The sequence below is a fragment of the Scyliorhinus canicula genome, chromosome 1 (assembly GCF_902713615.1).
Source record: "Scyliorhinus canicula chromosome 1, sScyCan1.1, whole genome shotgun sequence".
In the NCBI taxonomy this organism is placed as follows: Eukaryota; Metazoa; Chordata; class Chondrichthyes; order Carcharhiniformes; family Scyliorhinidae; genus Scyliorhinus; species Scyliorhinus canicula.
The window spans coordinates 308,643,382-308,660,840 of record NC_052146.1 but is presented as its reverse complement, the minus strand read 5'-3'; the positions used below and the strand labels follow the sequence as shown (position 1 = coordinate 308,660,840).

Below are 17,459 nucleotides of genomic sequence, written 5' to 3'. Positions count from 1 at the left end.
AACTTTTATCATGACCCAGGTAGCATCTTGCGCATGGCAAAGACAGATGCCAAGTATTCATTTAATATCTCAGCCATACCCCCTGCTTCTATGTGTAAATCCTCCTTTTGATCCATAATCAGCCTTACTCCTTCTTTTACCACCATTCGGCCCTTCGAGCCTGCTGCTCCATTTAATATGATCAAGACTGGTTCTCTATCTCAATGGCATACTTCCCATGTTCTCCCCATACCCCTTGATGCCTTTATAATCTAGCAATCGAGCGATTTCCTTATTAACTATATTCAGTGATGTGGCCTCCACATTCTCTGTGGTAGAGAATTCCACAAGTTCACCACCCTCTGAGTGAAGAGGTTCTTCCTCACCTGGCCCTAAATGGCTACCCCATAGCCTGAGACTGCGACCCCTCGTTCGAGACACAGCAACGAACATCCCTGTATCTAGTCCGTCCAACCCTGTCAGAATTTTATATGTTTCGATCAGATCCTCTCTCATTCTTCTAAATTCCAGTGAATACAGACCCAGTCGACCCAATCTCTCCTCATAGGACAATCCTGCCATCCCAGGAATCAGTCTGGTGATCCGTGGCTGCAATCCCTCCATGGCAAGTATATCCTTCCTCCAATAAGGAAACCCGAACGGCACACAATATTCCAGGTGTGGTCTCACCAAGACCTTGTACAGCTGCCATAAGACATCCTTGTTCCTGTACTGGCCAGCACGGTAGCACAGTGGTTAGCACTGTTGCTTCACAGCACCAGGGTCCCAGGTTCGATTCCCGGCTTGGGTCACTGCCTGTGCGGAGTCTGCACGTTCTCCCTGTGTCTGCGTGGGTTTCCTCCGGGTGCTCCAATTTCCTCCTACAAATCCCGAAAAGCGTGCTTGTTAGGTGAATTGGACATTCTGAGTTCTCCCTCCATGTACCCGAACAGGCGCCGGAATGTGGCGACTAGGGGCCTTTCACAGTAACATCATTGCAGTGTTAATGTAAGCCTACTTGTGACAATAAAGATTATTATTATTACATGGTCTCTTGCAATGAAGGACAACATACCATTTACCTTCCTAACCGCTTGCTGGGCCTGCATGCTTGTTTTAAGTAATGGATGTGCTAGATACCCTGGTCCCTTTATACATCAGCATTTTCCAATCTATCATCTTTTAAATAATACTCTGCCTTTTGGTTTCTCTGTCCATGTGGATAACTTTGCATATATCCACATTATATTGCATCGGCCATGTATTTTCCCACTCTCAACTTGTCTAAATCACCTTGAAGTCTCGAAACATCCCCCTCGCCACTCACATCCCACTTAGTTTTCCCTCACCTAAATCACTGATATATATCGTGAATAGCTGGGGCCCAAGCACTGGGGTGGCACGGTGTACCAGGGATTAGCACTGCTGCCTCACAGCTCCAGGGACCCAGGTCCAATTCCAGCCTCTGGTGGCTGTCTGTGTGGAGTTTGTACGTTGTCCCCGTGTGTGCGTGGGTTTCCTCCGGGTGCTCCGGTTTCCTCCCACAGCCCAAAGATGTGCAGGTTAGGTGCATTGGCCACGTTACATTGCCCTTTAGTGTCCAAAGGGGGTTACTGGGATAGAGTAGAGATGTGGGCTTAAGTAGGAAGCTCTTTCTTTTTAAAAAAAAGTATTTTTATTAAGGTTTTGCAAAATTTTTCATAATAAAACCGTAGTAACAATAATAACAAAACAAACTAGAGTGAACATTAACATAGTGCAAAAAGAGAATATACAATAACAATTAAATAGACATTACCCCACGCGACACAGTCTTCCCACACCATCCCAATGAAGCACTCACCCCCCCACCCCACCCACCCCCTACGGATTGCTGCTGCTGACGACATTTTAATTTTCCCCGAGAAAGCCGACGAATGGCTGCCACCTCTGAGAGAGCCCTAGTGTAGACCCTCTTAAGGCAAACTTTATTTTCTCGAGGCTGAGAAACCCAGCCATGTTGGTAACCCAAGTCTCTACCCCGGGGGCTTCGAGTCCCTCCACATTAATAAAATCCGTCTCCGGGCTACTAGGGAGGCAAACGCCAAGACGTCGGCCTCTTTCGCCCCCTGAACTCCCGGGTCTTCTCACACTCCCAAAGATTGCTATCTCTGGACTCGGCACCACCCGTGTGTTAAGCACCTTGGACATTGCCCTCGCAAACCCTTGCCAGAACACTAAGCTCCAGGCATGCCCAAAACATGTGGACATGGTTTGCAGGGCTGCCCTTGCACCTCATACAACTGTCTTCTCCCCCAAAAATACTTGCTCATTCTCGCTGCCGTCATGTGTGCGGTGGACCACCTTAAATTGAATTAGACTGAGCCTGGCACATGATGAGGAGGAATTAACCCTGCCCAGGACCTCTGCCCACAGACCCGCTTCCAACTCCTCACCTAGCTCTTCCTCCCACTTGCCCTTGAAATGAAATGAAATGAAAATGAAAATCGCTTATTGTCACGAATAGGCTTCAACGAAGTTACTGTGAAAAGCCCCTAGTCGCCACATTCCGGCGCCTGTCCGGGGAGGCTCCACCGGGGTTTCCTCCGCCTCCTGTAGTTCCTGGTAGATATCCGACACCCTCCCCTCCCCCACCCAGGTGCCGGAGACCACCCTGTCCTGTATCCTCAGTGGCGGCAGCGTCGGAAAGGCCACTACCTGTTTTTTCAGGAAGGCTCGTACTTGCAGATATTTAAAGGCGTTTCCTGGCGGCAGATTAAATTTGTCCTCTAGCGCTTTCAAACTGGGAAAGATTCTGTCTATGAACAGATCTCCCATGCTTCTGATGCCTGCCCTCTGCCAGCTCTGGAACCCACCATCCATCCTACCCAGGACAAACCTGTGGTTGTTGCATATCGGGGTCCAGACCAACGCTCCCTCCACGTTCTTGTACCTCCTCCACTGCCCCCAGATCCGCAGTGTCGCCACCACCACTGGACTTGTGGAGTAATGGGTCGGCGAGTACGGCAAAGGAGCTGTTATTAAAGCTCCTAGACTAGTACCTTTACATGACACCGCCTCCAGCTGCTCCCACACTGTCACCCCCTCCCCCCCCCCCCATCAGCCACTTCCTAATCATAGCTATATTGGACGCCCAGTACTAGTTGCGAAAGTTCGGCAGCGCCAACCCACTCCCCGCCCCCGGACTGCGCTCAAACAGCGATCTCCTTACTCGTGGGGTCTTATTTGCCCACACAAAACCCGTAATGATCCTACTCACCAGCTTTAAAAAGGCCTTGGGGATGAAGATGGGGAGGCACTGAAAGACAAACAAAAATCTGGGGAGGACAGTCATTTTCACGGTCTGCACCCTCCCTGCCAGTGACAGCAGGAGCATGTCCCACCTTTTAAAGTCCCCCTTCCATTTGCTCCACCAACCGGGTCAGGTTGAGCCTGTGCAGGGCATCCCATTTCCTGGCCACCTGTCTACCCAGGTAACAAAAACTTTTTTCCACCATCCTGAGCGGCAGCTCTTTCAGTCTCTCCTCCTGCCCCTTGGCCTGGATCACAAACAACTCGCCCTTTCCCATGTTCAGTTTGTACCCTGAAAAACTACCACAATCCCTCTGGATCCGCAGAACCTCCCCCATCCCCTCCACAGGGTCCAAAATGTACAGGAGCAAATCATCCGCGTACAACGAGACCCGATGTTCCACCCCCCCCTCCGAACCAGTCCCCGCCAGTTCCTCGAGGCTCTCAGTGCCATAGCTAGTGGTTCTCTTGCCTGGGCAAATAGTAATGGGGACAGGGGCCACCCCTGCCTTGTTCCCCGGTGGAGGTCGAAGTACCCCGACCTCAGCCAGCTTGCACATACACTTGCTACAGGCACCTGATACAGAAATTTCACCCAGCCAATAAAGCCTTCACCAAACCCGAACCTCCCCAGCATTTCCCACAGGTACTCCCACTCCACCCGGTCAAAGACTATCCCCGCATCCATCGCTGTTACCACCTCCGCCTCCCCTCCCTCTGAGGGCATTATAATAATATTCAAAAGTCTCCAGACATTGGTATTGAGTTGTCTGCCTTTAACAAACCCAGTCTGGTCTTCCTCTATCACCCCTGGGACGCAATCCTCAATTCTTGTGGCCAGAATCTTAGCTAGCAATTTGGCATCCACGTTTAGTAGGAAGCTCTTTCAAGGGCTGGTGTAGAGTTGATGGGCCAAAAGGCTTCCTTCTGCACTGTAAATACTTTGGACACTGATCTCTACAATGCCCCACTAGTTACCCCTGCCACTTCGAAAAATACCTATTTATTCCTACTCTGTTTCCTGTCCATGAATCAATTCTCAATCCACGCCAATATATTGCACCCAATTCCACGTGCTTTGATTTTGCACACTAACGTCTTATGTGGGACTTTTCTGAAAATCCAAATATACCACATCCACTGGTTCACCCTTATCGATTCCGCTAGATACAACTCCAGTTTCTTTGTCAAACATGATTTCCCATTCATAAATCAATATTGACTTTGTCTAATCCCTTTGATATTTTCGGAGTGTCCTGTTATTGCATCTTTATAACAGACTCTATCAATTTCCCTATTACTGATGTCAGGCTAACTGATCTATGATTCCTTGCTTTCTCCCTCCCTCCTTTTTTAAATAGCGGTGTTTCATTTGCTACCCTCCAATCTGCCAGGACTGTTCCAGAATCTTCTGATATAATATCAGAAGATGACAAACACATCCACTATTCCCATGGCCACCTCCTTTAGAACCCTGGGAGGTAGATTAACAGAATCTGGGGGGTCTATCATTATTTTTTTTTGTGTACTAATTTACTTCAATTCCTCCTTCTCAGTAGACCCATGGGGCGCGATTCTCCCGCGTCACGAAGACTCGGGAAGCTGGCGTCAAAAACGGGCGGGTTTGACGCCAGCCTCCGCCCCCCCCCCGACCAGGAACCGATTCAGCTCCCCGGTCGGGGCTAGCATCGCGCGGCCGTGAACTCCGGCATCGCGGGCTTAACGAATTTCGTTAAGCCCGCTAGCCAGAGTTAGCGACGGCTGACGCGTCAGATGACGTCAGCCGCGCATGCGCGGATTGGACGACTCCAACCCACGTATGCGCCGATGACGTCATCACGCATATGCGTGAAACCCGCGCATGCGCGGGCCGGTATGCCCCTCAGCCGCCCCGCGAATGGATACAGCGGGCGATGGAGGGAGAAAGAGTGCGCGGGGTAAGTACCCGCTGCCCGCGATCGGTGCCCACTGATCGAGGGCCCATGGCACCCTTGGCACGGCCGTGGTACTGCCGTGCCAATCGGTGCCATGGTTCCCCAGATCGGGGCTTTACGGCCATTTTTACGAACGGTCAGACCAGGTGTGTTTTACGTTCATAACAACGGCCGTAAAGGCCTTGGAAATCGGCCCATCGGCCAGGGGTGAATAGCTGCTCGCCGTAAAAAAACGGCGGGCAGCGATTCGTGTCGGGAGGCGGGCGTGGGGTGGGGCGGAGAATAGCGGGAGGGCGTCGGACCAGCGTGTCCGTAAAAATTTACGCCGCCCGCTATTCTCCGCCCCGTCATGAGTGCGGGGAATCGCGCCCATGGTTCCTTAGCATTTCTAGAACGTTATTTGCGTATTTTTCCATAAAGACAGAACTGAAGTAGAAGTTGAATTGCTCTGCCATTTCCTTGTTCTCTGTTATAAATTCTCCTGTTTTGGACCTACATTTGTTTTCACTAATCATTTTTTCTTTTCATGTACCTATAGAAGGCTTTCCAGTCCATGTTTATTTTCCTCGCACATTTACTCTCATATTCCATTTTTCACCTCTTAATCAATCTCAAGACTTCACCACAGTATTATTGATATGTAAATTAAAGTCACCCATGATTACTGTAGTCCCATTGCTACATGCATCTCTGATTTCTTGTTTAATCCCACCCGACCTTGTTTGGGGGTCCATAGACAACTTCCATGAATGTTTTCCACCCCTTGTTGCTTCTTAGCTTCATTCAGACTGATTGTACATCTAGGTTTTCTGAACCATTGTCCCTTCTCGCTATGGCACTGATTTCATCCTCAACTAACTACGCTTCCTTTCTCTTTTTGCCTGTTCTTCCTGAATGTCAAGTACCCTTGGATATTCAGCGCTAGCCTTTTTCATCCTGCAGCCATGTCTCTGTAATCAAAATCATACCATACCCAGGTCAATTTGCGCTGTTAATTCTGTTAATTGAATACCCCAGCTCTGCCTCTCCATGCATAAATTCCCACTTTGATCTCTAACTGGACACAATCCTTTTACCATCTTTTACTATTTATAGGACAACAGATGACTTTGGGATTCCATTTTACATTGGCTGCCTGTCTCTTTTCTCACACTCTCTTTATTTGCTTTTCCTGCTCTGCTCTGCACCTTCTTTATTCAGAATGCTTCTCAATTGGATTTTCTACCTGACACCTGTCACAATCTTTCTTCTTTTGGTTAAATTTCTATCACTTTTGACATCCAAGGGAATCTGGATTTGTTTCCCTTCCCTTTTTGAGGGAGCATTCCCTGATGGATGTGAGCATCTGATTCTAGTATCAAATCATGCCTCTATCCCCTAAGATATGGGCATCTGACCAAGGAACCAAGCTCCCTGCCAGTGAATATTATATCGACCTCTCAATCACACTTTTATAATAATAATCTTTATTGTCACAAGGATGCTTGCATCAACACTGCAATGAAAAGCCCCGAGTCGCCACATTCCGGCGCCTGTTCGGGTAAACAGAGGGAGAATTCAGAATGGCCAATTCACCTAACAGCAAGCCTTTTGAGACCTGTGGGACGAAACCGGAGCACCCGAAGGAAACCCACACAGACACAGGGAGAACATGCAGACTCCACACAAACAGTGATCCAAGCCGGGAATCGAACCTGGGACCCTGGAGCTGTGAAGCAACTGTGCTAACCACTGTGCTACCATGCCAATTTAAAAGAAGTGCCCTCTCGGACAGAAATCATAGGCTTCAGCCAGTTGAAAGGTTCCACTGAGATTTGAACTGGCATCGCCCGATTCAGAGTCCAGAGTGCTCACCATGGAACCCCAGCCATGCGGATTCAGCAGGTGGAATGCTAGCTTGGCATCCAGCATGAGCAGACCCCAACCTCGAGTAGATGGATGGCTCATTTGCTGTTGCACGCAACTGACCAGAAGAACATGGCACTGGCTCAAATTATTGGGACAGTAGAGGGAGCTTTAAGCTGTGCTTCGCCCAGCGTGGGAGCGTATGACGAAGCAAAGTTGAGGGAACTTCTTTGTCCAGCAGGAAAAATTATTTGAAAGGACTTTTCCCCGCCCGTGATCGAGTCCAACTCAACATTGTAGATGCCAGACCAGATGAGCTCAGGCTGGACATTAGCTGCATTCCCCGGTGTAATTTGAAGTCTTGAGAATTGGAGCAACGGATGATAATAACACTGCATAATTCACATTCAATATCCTACAACAGGATTTTGCAGCCAGTACACCCCTATGAATCTGGGACCAGGAATTGATTGAGAGCATTTTATTGTTGCTTATAAATTACTTAAAACAGTTTGAGTTTTACACATTAAATTGGTCTTACGACAATTCAAACACTGGCTTATAATTTATTTCAAGGCACGACAGGTTAGGTTGAAAGGCAATTAATAAATCTGGTCAAGCTGGCCAATTACGATGGAAGATGTCACCCAGTAAGTAGAAGGGCTGCTCATTACTAGATGACTCTGCGACACAGGGTGAGCCACCTTCAGAGATCCTCCTGCTTCTGTCTGGACTGGCTCTGGGTGAGATGACCCTGAACGTAGAGCTGCAATATTTCACCACCTGGATGCCCCTTTGAATTGCTTAGTGTTGAGTCATTCAGCTTCCTTCCAAATCTTGCAACTTTTCCAATCATTGCTTGGCCGACTAGAGCTCGGCGCCAAGGCACCTAACCCAATAGTTTGGCACTTGTAGAGAGTTGAGGAATGCACAGAACATCATGTTCAACCTTTCAGCAAACCCCTGTGTGGTGTCCTCAGGGTGGAGCAGAACACATCACTCATCTTATAGCACTTGTTCAGAACTACCTGTTGGCATTTGGCTGACTGCACTGGTAACTCACTGAACATATTATGACAAACATCAATGTGTACATGTGTGTTGGATCGACTGTATAACAAAGCAAACTATCCCCTGTTGTATAGGAAGGCTGTAACAAGGATTAAAATGCTGGAAGATTTGTTTAGTCACTGTGGTTTTCATGATGTTAATCACAATAAGGAATCTTTTACTTTACCAGGATATGACCGATCTGATTTAATGACATTACCTTATTTCAAAAATCCCTTCATGGGATGTGAGCGCCATTGGCTAAGCCAACCTTTATTTCCCATCCCTAATTGCCCTTGAACGCAATGCCACCATGAAAACATCCAATGACAGACAAGGAAAGGATTCAATTCAGAGGCATGTCCAGTACTGGAGCGTTAACACAATTCTATGATTGACCGTTACTTTGTCCTTGTCCTATGATTTACCATTACATTGACCTTGTCCTATGATTTACCATTACATTGACCTTGTCCTATGATTGACCGTTACATTGTCTTTGTTCTATGATTGACCGTTACATTGTCTTTGTTCTATGATTGACCGTTACATTGACCTTGTCCTACGATTGACTGTTACATTGACCTTATCCTGATTGACCATTGCATTGATCTTGTCCTATGATTGACCATTGCATTGATCTTGTCCTATGATTGACCGTTACATTGTCTTTGTTCTATGATTGACCGTTACATTGTCTTTGTTCTATGATTGACCGTTACATTGACCTTGTCCTACGATTGACTGTTACATTGACCTTATCCTGATTGACCATTGCATTGATCTTGTCCTATGATTGACCATTGCATTGATCTTTTCCGACGATTTACCATTACATGGACCTTGTCCTATGATTAACCATTACATTACCATGTCCTATGATAGACTGTTACATTGACCTTGTCCTATGATTGACCATTGCAATGATTTTGTCCTATGATTGGCCATTAGATTGACCTTGTCCTATGACTGACCATTACATTGACCTTGTCCTATAATTGACCATTACATTGACCTTGTCCTACAATTGACCATTACATTGACCATGTCCTATGATAGACTGTGACAATGGCCTTGTCCTATGATTGACCATTACACTGACCTTGTCCTATGATTGACCATTACATTGACCTTGTCCTACGATTGACCATTACATTGACCTTGTCCTATGATTGACCGTTACATTGACCTTGTCATATGATTGACCATTACATTGACCTTGTCCTATGATTGACCATTACATTGACCTTGTCCTACGATTGACCGTTACATTGACCTTGTCCTATGATTGACCGTTACAGGGTTTAAGGCAGCTCTGTGATTAAATGTGAAACAAGAATGCTTAAAATCAAGCCACACAGCTGTGTCCTCGATCACAAATAGTTGATACAAAGCAAGGATCTCTTCCCAAAGCACAGTGAAAATCAGATTATTCTATAAAATATTCAGAAATATTGGGTACAGATGGGGAAATGTCTGTCCACATAAAGGGTTACAGAAACTGGAAGACAGCAGTGTTGGGGAGTCACAACACTCCTGTGAGCTCAAGGTACTTCCTTTGTACAAACAGGTAACCCCCATTTACAGGAATGCCATCTGTAGATCGTGAAGGTATCCTTGTACTCCAGTCCTCATCACACTCTGCTGTGACGGCGTTCAACATCTTTGGTTTGATTGACAGGCCTTTAGCCAAGAACAGGAGGAGGCCATCTTGGCCCTTTCAAAAGCAAAATACTGCAGATTCTGGAAATCTGAAATAAACACAGTGATCTGAAAGGCTAACGCTGTTTCAGATGCTGCTTGATCGGCTGAGTTTTCTGTATTTATTAGGCATGTTCCATATCCCAACTCCAGACATGTAACTTTCTCTCATATTTCTTAATACATGTGGCTCGCAAAAGCCTTTCAATCTCAGGTTTAAAATTGACAATTGATCTACCATCAATTGCAGTTTGCAGAAAAGAGTTCCAAACTCTCTAATTTTAGTTAGTTTTCCGAAAATAATTTTCTAATTTCACTTCAGAAAGGTCCGACATAGCATATACCCCTAATCCTGATCTCCCTCGCCAGCAGAAGTAATTTCTATCTTGAAAATTTCTATCTTGAAAAATTTGATCAAATAACCGTATTCCTAAATTCCAGCAAAAACACCCCTAGTTTGTGTAACCTCTCTGTAATTCAATGTTTGCCGAACAGGTGTTATTTTAATAATCTACACTGCACTTCCTCCAAGGCTAGTATATTCACCCTCACCTGCACCCCCAGTGCAAGGTGCGATGCCCGGGACTGCTCACAGTAACTCCAGGTGTGATCTAATTGGCACTTTGTATAGCTTAAGCATGGCTTCTACCCCCTTGTATTTTAGTCTTCTAGATAGAAAGGCCAGCATTCGATTAACCTTTATTCTTACCTCTGCCACTGAAGGCGAGTGGAGCGAATATTTTCAATGCCATTTGTTAGTCTGTTTGTGAACAACATATCTCAAAATCTAATGGATGGATTTCAGAAAAATGTGGTACACAGATAGGACCAAGGAAGAACAGATTAGTTTTTTTTTTGGCAAAAATGAGGATCAGAATCCTCAAGTGTTTTAAAGGATCTGTTAAAATGGAGAGATTGGGGCAAATTGACTTTTTCAGTAGGTTGTTTTATTTACAATGCCTTTGTTGTTTGTTTTAAAATCCTGTGGATTGTCTCCGCAGCTGTGGTGCAATTTGTTAACAGCTGGCAAAACAGGAGCAGAGTTTTCAAAGCAGGTTGTTGGAGGTGGATTGATCTGAAGCCTCATCGGTGAGGTGGAAGTTTCGGAATACAAAGATTTCTTTTTTCAGCTTTGTAGTTAGTTACAAAACATCAAACAATCCACAGAAAGGACTCAAGAGCTGTGTAATTGTAATAATGTTAAGGCAGCGTGGTGGAGGCAGACACACTACTAATGACCTCGTCACTCTCCGTATCTGTTCGTGACATTTTAATGATCCATATAGTTGGACATCCAAATGTCTTTGGACTCTTACTGTTTCAGCTTTTCACCATTTGTATACTACTTAGACCCAAGCTGGATGACTTCACACTTTCCTACATTGAAATCCATTTGCCAGTTTTCCCCATTCACTTAGTCTATCGCTTGTAATTTTGTGTTTTCATGTACGTGACTTAAAATGTCACTTACGCCGTCAGCAAATCTGGATTTGTGGATTTTTACTCCACCATCCAAGTCATTGGTAAATATGGTGAATCTCTGTGGCTACAAAGCAGATTCCTCACGGAACAGTCATATCCTGAAAATTGAAATACTTACCCATTATCCCTCCTCTCTTCCTCCGTCTCTGTGGCCACAATGCAGATTCCTCACGGAACAACAGTCATATCCTGAAAATTGAAATACTTACCCATTATCCCTCCTCTCTTCCTCCTGCCACTTTGCTAATTTCCTAACCAGGGCAATTATTTTTTTTCTCTCAATCTCATTAGCTTCAACTTTAGCTCACGGTCTCTTCTGAGGTACTTTATCAAATGGCTTCTGAAAGTCCATATCAGTTACATTTCTGACACCATTACCTGTCCCTGCTGGTTCCTAGTTCCGGTATATGGGGCCGAGATCCTGCAGTTATAGCCTAACACTGTGATGCAGGTGAACATATGGTGTAAGCAGTGGGGGGTGGGCGGGGGGGGGGGGGGGGGGGGGGGGGGGGGCGTGGTTAAATTAGTATTCAGTGTGTGAGGACCTACACAACAGTGCGATTAGAAACTATAACAGGAAGAACCATTGAGAACTCAATGGTCTCACAGTAAAATATAGAACACACTGCAGCATTGCGTTTGCCTATAAAAGCACAGTGAGACAGTCCTGAGCACATGGAGATGCTACCCTGACGGAATGCAATATACAATACAGTACAGTGACACAGCCTTGCACCAGATAGACAACATGCAATAGCACAGGGCACGTTAATGAGCTCAAAGTTACTAAAGATCCTTACACGGTAAATCCAAATTAACCAAGTGCTTATTTACTGCAAAACAGAAAGTACAATCTATAGAACAGTATTAATGAAACGGAAGTGGACCAGGAATGAAGTAACACTGATGAGAGCTATGGACTGAGGCTTCCAGGCCAACACAGCCAATTGCTCCTTTTCCCAAAGGGAGGGAACACATGGGCAAGGTCTCCAGATAAGAGGGTCGAACAATTTGGGTTGAGACGAGAAAGGGTCTCTCAAAGGGTTGTGAATTTTTGTAGCTCTCTACTCTGGGTGCTTGAGAATATTCAAGGCTGCGATTGATAGAAATTTGAACACTAAGGGAATCAATGGATCTGGGAATGGCAGGTGGTGCAGATGTTCAGCCATGTCCTATTGAATAGTGGAGCAGGTTCGAGGGGCTGTATGGTTCTATTATGTATTTAACAGCAGGACAGTTATAGCAGTGTTTAACATTCCCCGCTCTTCATTTTCAACAGCAGACTGTTACAGCAGCATATGGCACAATGAAACTCGCATATCAGATACGAATATTACAAAGAACACAAAAACAGAGCAGTCATTCAGGGAATGCTTTGCAAAGTACACAGAGTTCCTCGTCCTCTTCGGAATGAAAAATTTACAAAACGGAAAGTCACACTTTAAACACTTCATTTGCACCATGTGGACCCAAACATCCCATTTTACGGTCTACTGCTTTACACATCAGCAAAACAAGTGAGTAACCTCGAAGTTGTTGTAAGTGTGTTAATTATATTGTTTAAGCCAGACAGGTGAAGGGCACCGTTTCAGTAAATACTTACAGCACTTTTAAAGAGAGACCGTTTTACGCAGCCAAGTTCGCAGACGGGTGCCCTTGGCGAAGGAGCTTGGCGAGGTTGTTTGCTAGCAACCTCGAGGTCTTCTGCACCCGCTGCGGGCACTGGAATGCTCAGTCAATCCCCAAAATTATATTTTCATTTAATTTAGTACGGTTCCTTTAAAAACATTCTCCTATGTTACTGTGCCCCCCTTCAATGGGGTGTCTCTACAATTTGACGATTTGTTAACTTGCCAATTTGTTAAAAGTATACTCAAAACAGAGACTGTTGGGACAGAGAGGTGGGTGGTAGAAAGCAAACATATTAAATTCTGCATCCTGTAAATAAACCTATTATTGAGAAAAGTACCAATGTCTCATTTCAGACTTAACCAGCTGGCTTGGGATTGAGCTATCAGTTGTGCAAGAAGACGGATTGAGGCTTACGTGCGTGAGTTAACGAGGCTGGGGAAGGAAAACATAAATTAAGCAGCTCAAGGCTGCATTACACATGTAGGGGCTTTTCACAGTAACTTCAGTGCAGTGTTAATGTAAGCCTATTTGTGACAATGAAGACTATTATTATTAGAAAGAGGCGGTGATGTATTGATGGGCATCTCAACAGCAGTGTGCAGTAGTGAAAAGGAAAACTAACCAGATCTTGGAATACAGCCTAAATCCCAGGAGCTGCTAAAGATGTGTGGACCGTTCTCCGACATTAAGTGATCATTGTACAGGGACTAGTTTGGCCACGCCTGGAACACTGGGGCCAATTCTATAAATCACACAGAGTGACAATGGATTTGGGCGAGGAAATTAACTCAATGCCAGCAACCAGAAAGAATGTCCCAACCCTCCCCCCTCCGTTCTGTAACATAGCCAATGTAATAAGGTTTTTAACAAAAATGTTCTGCAGGCAGAATTGGGGAAAGAAAAACACTATTGCCTCTGGCTGAGCAGCCATCAATTCAAGTGGTCATCAAGAGTGAGGTTTCAGGAAAATGCTTGTCGACTCAGAGCTGGGGTGTTTTGCCGCAGGAAGTGTCCTCGGTCGAGACCATTGCGTCTTTCTGGCGAATGGCACATGCGAAGCAGGGGAAGCTACAGGGTTTTAGGGAGATGAAGGAGAACGGGATTTGACATGATTGAATTAATACATACTGGCCATCTCCTGTGTTAGAAAGATGTAGCAGCGTTCCCACTGTGTGGAAAAATTGGGCAAATCTAACATTTAGAGAATTGAGCACCATGACTCTTGTGTGAGTGAAAAATGAAATCCTCAGGACTCAACATATTATGACTAATATTAGCTGTCTATCCTGTGGCTTGCCAGGGAGCCTGGACCAAGGGGAATTTTCCCCATGACCTAATTTAGAATTTTCACGTCCTGGGGGAAGGGAATACATTGTGTCGAGTCAACAACAGTGCAAGCTGTGCCCACTTTAACTGGGGTGATTCAAGTCAGGCTCTCTGCAAACTAAACAAAAAGGGTAATGCAACCAGCATGCCAGTTATAAAGCAGAAATACACCAGTTAGCACAAATTACATCTCTCAAGCTGCAGAATTCCAGATTGTAAATGAGTTAGATTTGAACTTCACTGTGATAAAGGAGGGTTAATGCTGAAACTCTGAGACACAGTGTTGAACCTACACTTGTAAAGTGCAAAAACAATCATTTTCTTTTTCAAGAAGGCACTAATTTCTGTGAAGAGCTGCACTCAGGAAGGTCGGGTGCTGAAACTACGTTGGCTCTGGTGTCTTCCAATAGGAAAAAAAAAGAGAGAACAAGTCCTTGTGTACAGGGTGGAAAGATTCCTTTCACCCGTTCGCCGCTCATCTTGCGTTCACACCAGGTATATCCTTTAAACCAACAGAGTCGTCAGTGAGAATCACACAGGAGGGAACCTGGCAATAAGAACAGGATTTAATAGACATTCCAATTCATCCGGGTACAACACATGGAGTTGGGTAGCCTCCATACAGGGAATTAGAATGTGGATTATATTACGTCTATAGATTTATACAGAGTCCTTCACAGAACATTCAGGATGTCGAAAACTTGGTTTCAAGTATGCAATAAACCACACCAAAGGTTACTATGCAAAATAAGCTTATGGTGTAGGCGGTAGGTACCAAATTAGCTTGGACAGAGGACTGATTAGCTAACAGCAAGCAGAGAGTAGGGGTAAATAGTCAGAAAGGTGTGAGGAGTGGAGTGCCGGATACAAATCATCACTGAGTTGGATGATAAATCTGCTGATGACACAAACAGGAGGAAAGCAGAAGTTAAGGGATTTGATGAGGTAGATGGAGAGAAACATTGTTTTCCAATGGAGGGAATCCAAAGCTGGGGGACCATTACTCAGAGTGCTGTCACTTCACAACTCTCTCCTAGAAATGACTATGGCTGATGATGGGGCAATTAACATTGCCACCACCCAGTTTGTTAGATTTTTGTTTCTTGAGCATATCAGGGGCGAAGGACACCCACACATGGGAGACGAACCTGCTAAAGAGTTTTGAGATGGAGATCAGTCATGATCTGACTGAAGGGTAGAGTAAGGTCGAGGGGCTGAATGGCTTGCTCCTATTGCTATCAATTGCTCAGGTCACTGAGGGGTTTGGGATGTACCTGTCTGCACCTTTTCCCATCTGGTCACCAACTCCAGTAAACCGAAATTGCCAGAATGACAGAGAAGACGATGGTCCCAGCCGCACCGATCACGATGTTCCAAAGTGAGCCTGCGACTGGGCAGAGGGACAGGGGGGATGAAAAAATACTCTTTGTGTAACTTCAGCATTAAACAGAAGCAGACGTTAAAACACTGAATACCTGCTATTTGCCAAGTCAGGAACTGCAGTAACTCGATAGCTGCAGCATTGTAACCTCAGCCCAACTTCACATTCCTGGGTTAACCAGCAATCAGTTTCCATACTAATTGGGTCGAGGTATGTTGTTAAAAAGTGTAGCCAGGCTTGAACTTCCTCCTCGGAGTTCCAGCTGTGCTGCTGTAGCCTTTGTTTCACGACCATCTCAAACTGGTGTCCTCGTTCCCTCGATTAATGCCTTGACTCTCAGCAGCTTTTATTGCAATATTAACTTCATATTTTAAAACCACAAATAGAGCTCCTAACTATCCGCATCCTAATTTCCACCAAGGCCCATTCACCCATTCCCGTTGTGCTCGCTGATCTACATCTCGCCTCAGTTTAAACATTTTCAGCCTAGTTTTCAAATTCCTCTCCGGCCCTTTCCCCTCACTCCCGCAGTAACCTTCCCGCTCGCTCCACGATCCCTGTACCTCTCCAATTCCCGGACACTTGTCCATTCCCAAACCCCTCCGGCTGTCCATTGGTGGCTTTGCCCTCTGTACTGAACCGAACCTCTCTGTCTTTTATACTTCCCTTACTTCTGCTACTTGACGCTCCTTTAAACAGCTAAATGTTTAATCACCTGACTTAATGCCTTATTCCATGGGTGTATGTTAGATTTTGTTGGATCACTGTCCTGTGAGGATCTGCCACAACGCCACACCACGCATGCTGTCTTTCCAACGTCCTTCTCCACACTTACCTCTCCATCTATCTCTCAGCCGCAGAGAGCAGCAACCTTTCTTTATTTATTTATGGGACGTGTGCGTCTCAGGCTGTAACAGCATGTATTGTCTATCCCTAATTGCCCTTGGGGGCTGTTGAGAGTCAGCCACATTGCTGTGTCACACAGTGGCCAGACCTGGTAAGGACGGCAGATTTCCTTCCCTAAAGGACATTATTGGGTTTTTACGACAATCGCTAATGATCACTGGACTTTTAATTCCAGATTTTCATTGAATTCAAATTTCAACATCTGTAGTGGTGGGATTTGAACCTGGGACGCCAGAGTACTCTGGATTACTAGTCCAGTGACAATACCACTACGCCACCGCCTCCCTTTAGTAGAGGCCAGCCACGCACTCCAATTGCTCCTGACAATCAAGGCCTGAGGCTCAACCCAACCACAGCTCGAGTGCAGCCAGCTCCCATTGTGTCCCCTCCCCACCTCCTCTCCCTCCTTCCCTTTGCCTTCTCAAAGGAAAGTAATGATTGGTGTGGTTGAGACAATTACAGGATAGAAATACCACTTCCAACACCGCTCCTTCCCCACATAAAGAACATCCTTGTGGCTGTCCCAGTGACTATAGAACTGGAGCAGAATAAGGCCAGAGAGCTCCTCAAGTCTGTTCCACAGTTCAATCAAATCACAGGTAATCTCTACATTGAGCTTATTTTCTGCCTTTTCTTCATATCCCTCGGAACTTTACCTTTCTGCATCACACTTCCCCACATTGAACTCCATCTGTAACCCTTTTACTCACTTTGTTTGACTTTGCAACTTTCTGTCTCTATTCACAGTTTATTGTGGCTTCTTAGTATCGTTGGCAACTTAGATACACAAGGTTCTTGTCGGGTATTTGCATCTCGAACAATAAGCAGGAGGCTCCTGACGCACACAATGGGAACCAACTCGCAGCCTATAGCTGCTGAATGGGATTGCAGAGAAGGTACACACACATTAGTTACATCATTTCAGACACTGT

General features: G+C 45.6%; 3 protein-coding genes across 3 annotated transcripts in view; all 3 read right to left on the bottom strand.

Annotated features, from left to right (window-relative positions):
* LOC119977107 (tripartite motif-containing protein 16-like) overlaps nucleotides 1-10,552 on the bottom strand; it is a 67,934-nt gene extending 57,382 nt beyond the window's left edge. The window contains exon 1 of the mRNA XM_038817713.1: nucleotides 10,510-10,552. Within this exon, the coding sequence (XP_038673641.1) occupies nucleotides 10,510-10,552 (43 nt within the window). The remainder of the gene's footprint in view (nucleotides 1-10,509) is intronic.
* Nucleotides 1-17,459, bottom strand: part of LOC119976659 (guanylate-binding protein 1-like) — a 460,193-nt gene that overhangs the window by 176,862 nt on the left and 265,872 nt on the right. The window lies entirely within an intron of this gene.
* The window catches only part of LOC119976673 (butyrophilin-like protein 2), a 74,380-nt gene continuing 69,011 nt past the window's right edge, over nucleotides 12,091-17,459 (bottom strand). The window contains exons 5-6 of the mRNA XM_038817357.1: nucleotides 15,515-15,630; nucleotides 12,091-14,787 (exon numbers count right to left, since the gene is read on the bottom strand). Of these exons, the coding sequence (XP_038673285.1) occupies nucleotides 15,539-15,630 (92 nt within the window). The 3' untranslated portion in view covers nucleotides 12,091-14,787; nucleotides 15,515-15,538. The remainder of the gene's footprint in view (nucleotides 14,788-15,514; nucleotides 15,631-17,459) is intronic.